General features: G+C 39.8%; 1 protein-coding gene across 1 annotated transcript; it reads left to right on the top strand.

Moving 5' to 3' along the window:
• Window positions 1-1541: 1541 nt before the first annotated feature.
• Window positions 1542-2803, top strand: LOC124179605. The gene is made up of 2 exons (XM_046564178.1): window positions 1542-2277; window positions 2389-2803. Exons 1-2 carry the CDS (start codon window positions 1975-1977, stop codon window positions 2449-2451), a joined length of 366 nt encoding a protein of 121 aa, XP_046420134.1. The 5' UTR covers window positions 1542-1974; the 3' UTR covers window positions 2452-2803.
• Window positions 2804-11404: the final 8601 nt, after the last annotated feature.

The raw sequence follows: 11404 nt of genomic DNA, 5'->3' as shown, positions 1-11404 counted from the left end.
TTCCGATATGGGCGAAATGCGGAAAGACGCTTCTCATATCAACACGCATCCACGCACACACACAGGGGGTGATATAGGTGATATACGATAAGATGGAATGATTATGATAAGATTTGAAAAAAAAAAAAAATATCACACACCAGAATAATAATGGAAATTAAGGATATTCTTAATTTAGAGTAGTGATACACGAAAACCCGAGCGAAGATGCAACAGGTCGAGAGGCCGACAATAGCGGCTTTGACCGGTGGCGTCATATTTTAATGGAATAATTACATAGATAATATTCAAGACAATAACTCGGGGAGTCGAGTGGGAACGATAGCTGACTTCCATGATACAGATTCAGTATCCGTATAGGAAAACCGAACGGAAAAAACCGCAAACAATGGTAGTTGTTACGGGACAAAACACCAAAATAAGCATCAGAGAAAGTTGGATATACGTCAAGTCAGGCCGAGAGCAGAGCAAGAAGTAGACGCTATCGTCACGTTCTTCTCCTCTGTTCGGAAGCGTCGTCAAAACAAGAACAGAAAACAGTCGGGAGTATGGCTCTGATTTGCAAATGTTATTATTAAAACATTCAACACACGTTATCCTTGTTTTGGCCGATCATTGGATCCATGTTAAAATATTGTAATAGTCGAATATCACGTAATTAGAAATTTACCTACATGCTTCCATGCCTGACAAATTTAGTCCCGCTTTGACAGTGAATTATTTTGTACCTGAAAATATTAGTAGCTATTATTATCAGACAGGATCTTTTGGTATTTTTGGATACAACTAATTTCCAATAAAATGCACAAAACATAAATCGTTGAGACGCATTGCCACCAGACGTCACCTGGCTCAATGCTCGAAAATCACAATCACAAATTACGGATCGTTAGATATTGTTTGACGTATTGCTTTTGTGAATACCATTTGTTGAATTTTTACTGTAGATTTTTTTCATAGTCCATATTTTCCCGAAATCAACAAAATCCTTCGAATTGCAAATTCACAATATGGCGAATGTCACGGTATGATCGCGAATGTCACGGTATGATCGCGAATGTCACAATATGATCGCGAATGTCACGGTATGATCGCGAATGTCACGGTATGATCGCGAGGTTACTAAGATTCGTTCACCTGAATCGCTGAATATGAGGTGAATAAACATCGCCGATCACATCGCGTAACTATTTCCTTGTTTTCCTAAGCAATGATGAAGAGGGACATCGATTTCTAAAATTGAAACTCAGACAGATCACCACGTGGTATTTAACCAGTTCGTACGTATCCTCATTCTGTACATACCGGTAACACTGCGAGGGCGCGAAAACCACGATTCAGAATTCGATTGGATGAGGGCAACGATCGCGACTGGTATCAGCCAATACAATCATCTGTCTTTAGAGTTTCGTAACTTTCCCACCCGCGAATATAAAACAACCCTGCCCGCGTGAATTGACCACTTTGCAAAAAGATCTCGCATCTTCAACCACGTTTCTAAAAATTACCTCGATCCTTTTGTGAATTTTTTTATCAGGTTTATCAAGTCAAAAATGCCTAATTGCAAGTTTTCTGTGCAGGAAACAGTAGAATTGGTGAAACATCACTACCGAGGCCTGTCTTACCGGGAAAATCGGGACCATTTCGCCGTCGTACACTCGGATCGATCGACACCAGTGTTAGCGACCATAAGGAAGCTGGTCCTCAAATTTGAAGAATCGGGAAGTGTCAACGAGAGGGCCAGAAAAATCTCAGTCAAACCGTCAGCCAAGCTGGGATACCAAGCTGGCTATCTGGTTGGCCGTCGAAGAGGATCCATTCAAGCCGATCAGCTGCAACGCCTAGGATTTAGAAATATCCAACGCGTCAGTCAGAAGAGTATTGCGTGAAGCAAAGTACAGATCGTACAAGTTTCAAGTCCATCAAGAACTCTTGGCTGGTGATAACGATAGACGTTTTCGCTTCAGCCAAGAGATGATGAAACGTCTGAACGCAGACGAGGGCTTGTTGAGTCGCATTTGTTTCTCCGATGAAAGTACGGTGATACTTGTCGGGAAACCGAACAGGCAGAACACCAGAGCCTGGTGTCGAAACAACCCTCGTCTGTTCATTCAGGCGGGCACACAGTACCCGTTGAAGCTCAACGTCTGGCTTGGCGCGATTGGCAATCGGCTCATTGGGCCATTTTTTATTGATGGAAACCTCAACGGTGAGAAGTACCTCTGGTTGCTGAGAGAGAGGATCGTACCGGCTCTTAGGCTGATTGAAGAAGAAATCGTGAGTGTATTTTATCATGTAGAGCTGGCGTTATTATTAGCAGAGTGCGTATGATTTTAAAATGAATAATTTTATGGTTACTACAAGTAACGTATCATTTTCGGTGTTTAGGGCGAACCTGTTTGGATTCAGCAGGATGGAGCCCCCAGCACACTTCACACGTGCGGTGCGTGATTACCTCGACCAACAATTCTCTAGACGCTGGATTGGTAGGGCAAGCCCGGAGGTCGAGTGGTCAGCCCATTCATTTGATCTCGCTCCCTTGGACTATGCCTTGTGGGGCCATTTGAAAAATGTCCTGTATGCCCAAGGTAGGATTGTAGACCGTGCCACACTGCAAGCTAGGATCTTGAACATCCTGCAGAACCTGTCTCCGGATATCATATCCAACAAGACAAATGCCTTTTATGACCGGCTCGGTTACTGCGCTGCAGCTGCTGGAGGGCATTTTGAGCATTTTTTGAAAGGCAACCAATGTCCAGACAAGGGGTGATCAGGCGAGTGAAGATTGGTCTCCCAGAGTTTTGAGACGATCGTCTTGTAAGTTATTGTTTTGTTTTCTAATTTTTCTTTAATATCATGACTTACACTGTAATATTAACTGTTCTTTTTCTCTTTTTATTCTTGGATATCTGGAGAACCCTCTTTGTTAACGGAACATTGATTGTTGTTCAATGGAGCTGTACAAACTTTGTCGACTAATCAATGATGTCGGTGAGGGTTTTTGTGAGTATTGCGTCGGGTACGTTTGCTGTTAATTGCTACTCTTTGTCCTCCTAAGCTTCGTATTTAAGATGAATAATTTTTTTATTCCTTGTTACTCATTTTTTTTTATTTATTTCATGTTCATCGGCACTAATTACTGACTTCTGGAGCACTGCACCGTAACGAATCTACTCTGAAAATACCTTCTACTGAGTCTCAACCATTCATTTATTTCTAATATTATGTAAATAAAGAATCCGTTGACAATAAACATTATTTTTCCTTACCTACCTCTTTTTGTCCAGCTCCCACTTGTTAATGACGTTTCACATTGAATTTCAGATTTCTTCTTTGAATAAATAACACCAAATTTCGGTATCATTTGATATTTGCTTTTCCGTTAAATTATTTATTGCATCGGTTGAATATCTTCCGATATCGACCACGGTATTGCTTAACGATAGTATTCTTCTTGGACAATTCACGCTACGTAAAAATAAACAGCAACATAACCTCAATCCACGGCTATACGCGCGAGGGATTAGCAGCTTTTCTTTCATTTTGTGTACGTTGTCGCCCTGCTCAGCAGACGAAAACATCGCCGCGGGGGGATTACAGCGACCAATGAGATTGAATTATTTAGTGCATGCGCATTGACTGTATAGTTTCAAGAGATTGTCCCTGTATACTTAGTTTCAAGTTTCAAGATTATCCTGGTATACGTATTGTAACGTGGCATTTTTGATGCCCGTTATAAGTGGCTCCTTGAACCCTGGGCGGCACCAAAATTGAGGGGTTTTCGAGGTTGAATAGCGAAGTATTCAGAAAAGAGCGCCAGAACTGGAGTCAAGCATCCGAAACTACGAGCGAGGACACTAGCGAATAGCAAAAGATATTTCAGGTTTTTTTTTTTTTTTATTTCTCGTGCTACAACGGCATCAGGCAGGAAGTCGGTAACGAATTCGAGGAAATTGCAGAGTGGCGGACTAGCGACGATTGCGAAGGAAGGATGTCGAGGCTACGGAAGAGGAGCCAACGAAGATTCCTGCATTGCGGGAACCCAAAGTGGACGCGATTCCCGCTGGCGGGCAGCGCACCGCAGCGGTTCCTCCTTTACCCCGCCAACAATTGAACATCGAACTTGCGACGGACCGACTAGCCACGAGGGAGCACCCAAGAAGGCTAGAGAACAGGAGACCGAATTCCCATTGTAATGTAAGTTTGAGGTGGGCCCATGTATGATCGCCGCCGGGCGTCACTGCTAACCGTAGAGTACATACACAATCCGATACTGCGCATCTTTACATTCATTCTGTTTCTAGCCCGCGTCGGCCGCGTCGTGCTTGTGCACGGTCTTACATTAAGTCTGGCAACGAAGGTAGTGCAACGAAGGTGGTTCATTTCACGGCCGGTTATTTATCTCACTTTGTGGCCGCCAGGTCGGCGTTGTGATCGAAGGATGGATAATCAACGCGTGCGCAATGCAGCGCCAACCTAATAATAATATTATTATTGATGTTACAAGTAAGGAATTGTTATAAATGAAAGTAGTTAATATAAATATTAGTGTGATGTAATTATCATGAATGATATATGTATGGAGACTAGAGGCAAAGAGTATCATCTCCATTTCCTATTTTCAGCCGTCATTATTGAAATTTATGGTTTACTTATCAAATTATGGAATACTTGTATCGCTTGCGTTTCAATTAATTCAGGCGGTGACGTAACCGAATAAACCACCAAGCTTAATTAAACCCCAAGCGGGGCTATAACTTGAATATTAGAGAAGAAAATGTAAACAAGATATCTATATCAATCTCGTTCATTTTAAGGAAAAAAAATATGCGTATGTAGGATGGGTGTACCAGTAACAAACCGATTGAGCGACATTTTGAAAGTAATTTTGATATAGCGACTCAATTATCACAACAATCCATGCAAAAAAAGAATTACGTACTTCTTGTCTACCATAGAATCATGTAGCTTATTCCAATTTTCTTAATAGCTGTTAGGTTTCTTGTTATTTAACAATCAATGTGGAAAGTAGCAATATGCCTAAGGTCGACCAGATTGTACCAGCAATAGACCAGACGTTGAGCCAATAGTGAACCAATGAATAAAATAATTTCTCTTGATAAAGAATATTTTTATTTTAATTACTAAAATGTTTTGTACGTAATAATCATCACAACTTTTCATCAGTCTACAAGTTTCAAGTAATACTAAATGCTATAAGGCTCATAATGTTGTCTACTTATTCAAGAACTAGATAATTAACAAGAGATTCATATCTCTTACACAAGTGTCATAATCATAACTTGCAATAAAGTATTTCTGAATTGACATGAATCAAAAAATATAAAATAAATGAAAATGAAAAGAAAACAATGTAAGTACTTCTTAAAAAATTAAAAAGAATTAGATTTTTGGCATGAATTTATTCATTTCATAGCTACGTCTTCAGCGACTAGGTATTCTTTTAAATTTGCATGCCACTTTCTCAAACCAAGCAGTTTCTGTTACCAGACTTCTAGAAATGTTTATAGATTCCGCATGACGTGCAGCTATATCTGGATGTCGTTTTAAAAAACTGGAAAACCATTTTCTGCCTGGAGTATTCTCTTTAAAGGGATTTGGTCGATTCTCGTCAGTTATAATTTTCATAACAGTGTCAACTACCGTTTCTTTATTGACTGGAAATTCTTTTTTTGCCATTGCTATTATCCAAGTTTTGAGCGAAGATTCCTCTTGCTTGGTCAGTATAGTGGGAGGTCCCATTTTTCGTTGAACTGGATATTTTAACTTTATTTTATTTATGACCGCAGTGTGGGGTATGTTGTATTTTCGACATGTTTCTCTAATTTTTGCACCTTTACTTATTTCGTCAATCGCTTTCAACACATCTTCCTCCTTACAGTTAAAAAACGTTCTTTTCGGCGGCATTGTCTATTAAAAAAATGTGGGTGGTCAATTACTGGAACAAACTCGTAGTATAGATATTACCAGTAACAAACCACTGGTCTATAACTGGAACATTGTGGATATTGTAATCGTTTTTTTTTATAATATTTTATTGCAGTATTAAGTAAACCTACATGTGAAAGAAAAAATAAAAAAATTATCAAAAAGCTAAATCACCAGTTGTACACCAAATAGAATATTATTGGAAAATCATTCAATTCGTGTTCCATTAGTTTACCAATGACAACTATCGATTTAAATTAGCATTTTCTGATGAAATAAGACGTAATATTATTGCTTTACAGAACATATTACGCCAATAATCAGAAAAGCGGTTACAACAATTGATATAAACAAAGATTTAAACAGATTTAAAAAAACTTACCGTCGACGTGTCGCTTACTAATATGGCCGCCCGAAACGAAGTGAATGATTGTCGTTTCGAATCTTGCTTTGTAAACTGATGTAGATGGCGTGTTTGTCGCTTTTATTTATGACTACATGATTCGTAGAAGTACGGCAGTGCTACCAAACGTAACAAAAGTGGCGGGAAATTCGACAGAAGGTTAATATTTTGATGTGAAATTAGAAATGGTGCACTACTGGTTCCTGGTGTGGCACTGGTGCACCTACCCTACGAATAATAAATCGCGCCAGGCGGCGGTCATATGTGGGACTACCTCCACCACCCAAGTTCGTTCTCCTGTCTCTAGCCTTCTTGGAAGCACCACGCTCACCACCAAGCGTCATGGAGCTGCGCGGAGGACGAAATTGCGATTTAGTGTTGAGTTCTGCACCGAGATGCTATTAAAGGTGCGCGTCGACTTGCGCAATCGATGACGGGTCGATTATTGTGTATTCTTGTGGGTATGACATCACGTATAGGATAGCATATCGAGATACGTGTTGCGGCAGGTCGTAGGTTTTTGAAACCACTCTAGTTCTGGCGATCGTGCTAAATTGTTACGTTTTGGGAGTTTCGGGAAGTAATGGAGCCGCCTAAAAGTCGCGAGGGGGATGGAGAGTGTGTTGCGAGGTTGTAGAAGGTTAGCGCTCCTTATATCCTCGCGATTGAATTTCGAGAATAATTGCGAACAGGCTTGTCGAATAACGGATATCCATTTTGGATTTGCGTCGTAGAAAAGTACTCAACATTCTTTGGCCGAATCTTTTTCTTGGTGACCGTAGCCTGAGTTGCGCGTGATAAAATAGAGCCATTTTATTGCTATAGCGGAAAAATTTCGAAGTTTCGAATTGAGAGTGGCGTATGATTTTACTTAGCGAGTCACGAGCGCAGTAGAGTAAGTAATAGCGTAGGTTACGTGTAATTTTCTGTCTCCTTTTTTGTAGGATCGCGAAGAACTAATTTTGAATTATTCTTTTTTTTTTTTTTGTTTTTGTATCACCGCTGTTTTGAAATATAATATTTTATTTTACTTCTTTTGTTAAATAGAGTGTGTTTTTCGAGTGTCTCTCTCCAAAATTACCCCCCCCCCCCCCTCCCCCGTCCGCGGTACTGAGCTACCGAGCTACCGATCATGTTCCCGAGGTAACGATTTCGTTTCTTCTTTCGTTTTTCGAGGTAACGTTTCGAGCATTAACGATTTCGAGGCGTTAGTCCAGTCATTATATCCAAAAAATCGACTCTACCCGTGAATAATTATTTAGTGAATTTTTTTTCACAGCTGTCTCGGGGGGGTCACTGGGAGTATAAATTCAAAATGGCGACCAAATCATGCTTATGCGTATATTCGAAAAATGGTTTTTTAAGTTGAAATGGTTTTTCCTTGAATAACTCGGCCGGTTTTGATTTTACAGAAAAACCGTAAGGATAAAAGTTGTATAAATTTTGATTCTCTACAAGTTTAGTTCTTACCCTTTTTCTTCTAGGATCAAGATTTTTGGAATTAAACCTGAAAAAAGCGATAAATTCGAAATATTTCCATTATCTCGTTTATTTTCAACTTAATGGCATAAATGAAAAGCAATAAACTTGTTGAGAATCAAATTCTGAACATTCATGAAATTCTTCGGTTTCCATCTTTTTTTCCAAAAATCGATATTTTCGGAATTTAATCCGAAAATATGATATGTTCACGCCTACGGAAAAGATACCGATACCTGCGCGGAATAACCATGTATCAGAGTCCGGTCGAAAAAGCAGCTATGTCGCGGTTCGTTTTTAAAGGCAGGTAACTCAAAGTTAGCTGAAAAAGTAAGTTACTTTTCCAACCGGACTTTCATTACATGTTGTTATTCCGCGCCTATAGGGGATACCATGTCATAAAAAAAACACGCCTGAAACTACCTCTGTGATGGTGCGAAAAAGAGTTTCCGCTCTGTTTCTCCGTGGTTGGCGTACGACCTTAAATATCGATTGCGCACTTTCTACTCTTTACCTCAGATTCATTCTTATTCCAACGTTCGACACGATCAATTTTATTTCAACACTCAAAAACCTCACGTATAACTTTTCTTACCGATATTGTGAACTTGCGTTGAAAAAAATTGAAATGAAACAAAATTTTTGTCACAAAACTAGATTTGTGAGTAATACCAAATCCAATGATTTGTCAAGTCGTTGATAGATTGTGACATTTTTCACTTCCGATTTACTACTGATGAATAATCAAGTCGCCTCCAAGTGTGTTCTAAGTCTACGTTTAAGATATTGTCAACATCGAGAATTGCATTTAATTACAGGTACGATGATTAAGGAGGTCCTGGAAATCTAGCTCGCAGTCTTTGAAATAATCGTTTTTTATTTTACAAGACCGCTAACGTTGAAGGCCGATTGATGCGCCATGTTTTCGCGATTCTTTCTTATGCTCTATGCATGAGTCCTTCCAGCATCAAAAACTATTCCAGTCCATTGCTGTTCCACGCAACGAATGAATCGTTATACAATCAAATGATTGCACAATTTTCGTAATCCAACATAGTTTACTGTCATGGGAGAAATAGAATGTGCACGGTTGGCGGAGAAGAGGATAAAATTACTATATCGATATGCATTATTTATTAATTATGCTTGCTTCACGTTTCAAAATGTTTCGAGATCGAGGAACATTAGAAAAATTTCGAATCACGTGTTCCAAATGTAAAGAACACAGTCTCTGTGCTACATATTTACGGTTTCGTATGTTAATTGCAGAAAGAAATAAGTCAACAAAAATATCGGCTATTACTAAATATGTAATTTTTTCACGTCTTTGCGAATATTGATCGTGAATTTGTCTCTTGATTAGTAAACTTGCTGGTTGGCATGTATTCAACCGCTTTCATTTCACGAGTATGGAATCAAAAATTGTAGGATATTGTTGAAAGTTATGAAAGTTCTGACAATGCTTCTATCAATGACATTTAATTGTTCTCGACCGAATCTCTTATATAATTTAGGATAATATAGAAGCTGAATGTGCGCATCTCGTTGATTTGTATATCATATTGGTATTATTTTTTATTCTTCGTCTTCATATTGATATTTATATGAAATTTAATGTCTTATATTTCCGAAACATTCCCTCACGGCGATTGAGAAAACGAAAATTTAGTAATCATGCGTGATCTCGACTGAATCTCTTAGATAATTTAGGATAATATAGAAGCTGAATGTGGGCAGTTCGTTGATTTGTATATCATATTGGTATTATTTTTTATTCGTCGTCTTCATATTGATATTTATATAAAACTTATTGTGTCATATATTCCCAAAACATTCGTTCACGATGAATTAATAAACAAACATTTATCAATCATGCTTAATTTTGAGAGAGCTATCAGCTTGACAGTACCATTGTTGAGTATAATTCTTAAAAATGTCACATTTGAATTTGCACAATCGCTAATTGGGCAAGTAGGTCGGATGAGACGGGTCAGTAGGCATGACGGATCAACAGGTAAGACGGGCGGTAGTTTATCTTCATTCGTCTTCTCCCCCTTTGATGACATATTGAAGTATAGATCTCGAGCGATATACAATAGGGGGATTGCGGTCAGCTGCTTTGCGCTACGTGCAAGAGGAGGTAGACTACGATAAATGGAGATATATTGATCTTGACTCACAATGTTGCGTTATCGATATCGAAAAGATACGGATCCTGTGCCAACTCCTTGTCATGCTGGTACACTCCGATGTCTGTCGATAGATCGTCATCTGCGTCGGGCTGATCGATGAAGCTTGCTGCTTCGTCGGCGATCGCTGCCAAAGTCCGATAACTCGCTGCTTTCCGATCTTCGGAGCTTGAAAGTGGTTCGTCCTTATCGCCTGCGCAGTTTGCATGTTCAACTGGCTTGATCAAATTTGCAACGTTATTTCTTTGAAAAAGCGGGCAAAATTGTTTGCTGTAGGATTCTAATTGTATGTACGTTCCACCGTAGCATCTGATCATGGAGATTGAAATTTCAAGCGGATCTTGATTCAATCGGGACGCAATCAGAAACTGAACTCCTTCCTTCTTCAGGTCTTCCCACAGTAGCAATACCGCGTTGATTGACTGCCACAACCTGTCAAAGGAGGGTGGAGTTTTTTCACCACGCGTGGTAACAGGGCGCTACTTCGATCTGTCGAACTCGTGTGCTCAGTTCACACGAGTAGATATTTAATAAATTCGGTCGATTGAAAATTGTCGTTTATGAGTTATTATTTCGTGGTTATAATATCTCGTCTCACGAAAGGTGAGGCGGGATATAGAATACGTGAAAGCGTGGTTATCCGAAGGATGGCAATTATACCTTTTCCTGCATCAAGACGGCCTGGCGCAATGCAGGTAGCTCTTTGCAGGTTCAGGGGCCCTACCTAAGGGTTTGGGGATTCTGCGACGAACACCGTATCTAAGTTTCAACGTCAGACGTAATGCTGGGGTTCACTGACACACGGCTCCCTAATACCTGAAGACTTAATTGAAAGATGGAATGTGTTATCTACGTTGGATAACCTCCTTCAGTCGAGATTGGTATTCGAGGTTGCTTGGAGCAACGCGTTCCTTCCTAGTGGTCGGTAACTCTGGTTGGCTGCAAGTTCCTCGTTGAGAAGTGGTGATGCGGAAACGTGTCCGGATTCGGAATAACTGATCTATTCTGTGTTCTTGTGACGATAGAGAGACAGGTAGATGTCGAGGCACCTTTGTGCTCGACTTTTATACCCGTTGTCGCGTATGGTTTTGCAAATTTGACGAATGCGATTGGAAGCGTCCCTTGAAGAGGGGGCATGGTAAATCGCGTGCTTTGATTGGTCTCTTGGTACGTGGTGGGGTCACCGAGTGTACGCAGAGACTCTCTTTGAAAATTGTGTTGTTGTTTATTTGCGGTTTGGGTTGACCGTCAGGTGTCGGCACGCCGATGAGGCGTCCCGTCACAGTATATATATATATACTGTCTATTATTATGATACGAGCTTTTGTAATCAGTATTTTGGTTTTATATTCATATCATAATCAATATAATACATATGGTAATA

Source organism: Neodiprion fabricii, chromosome 4 (assembly GCF_021155785.1).
Source record: "Neodiprion fabricii isolate iyNeoFabr1 chromosome 4, iyNeoFabr1.1, whole genome shotgun sequence".
NCBI lineage: Eukaryota > Metazoa > Arthropoda > Insecta > Hymenoptera > Diprionidae > Neodiprion > Neodiprion fabricii.
The sequence above is the reverse complement of the archived record's forward strand: the minus strand, read 5'-3'. Positions and strand labels throughout refer to the sequence as shown.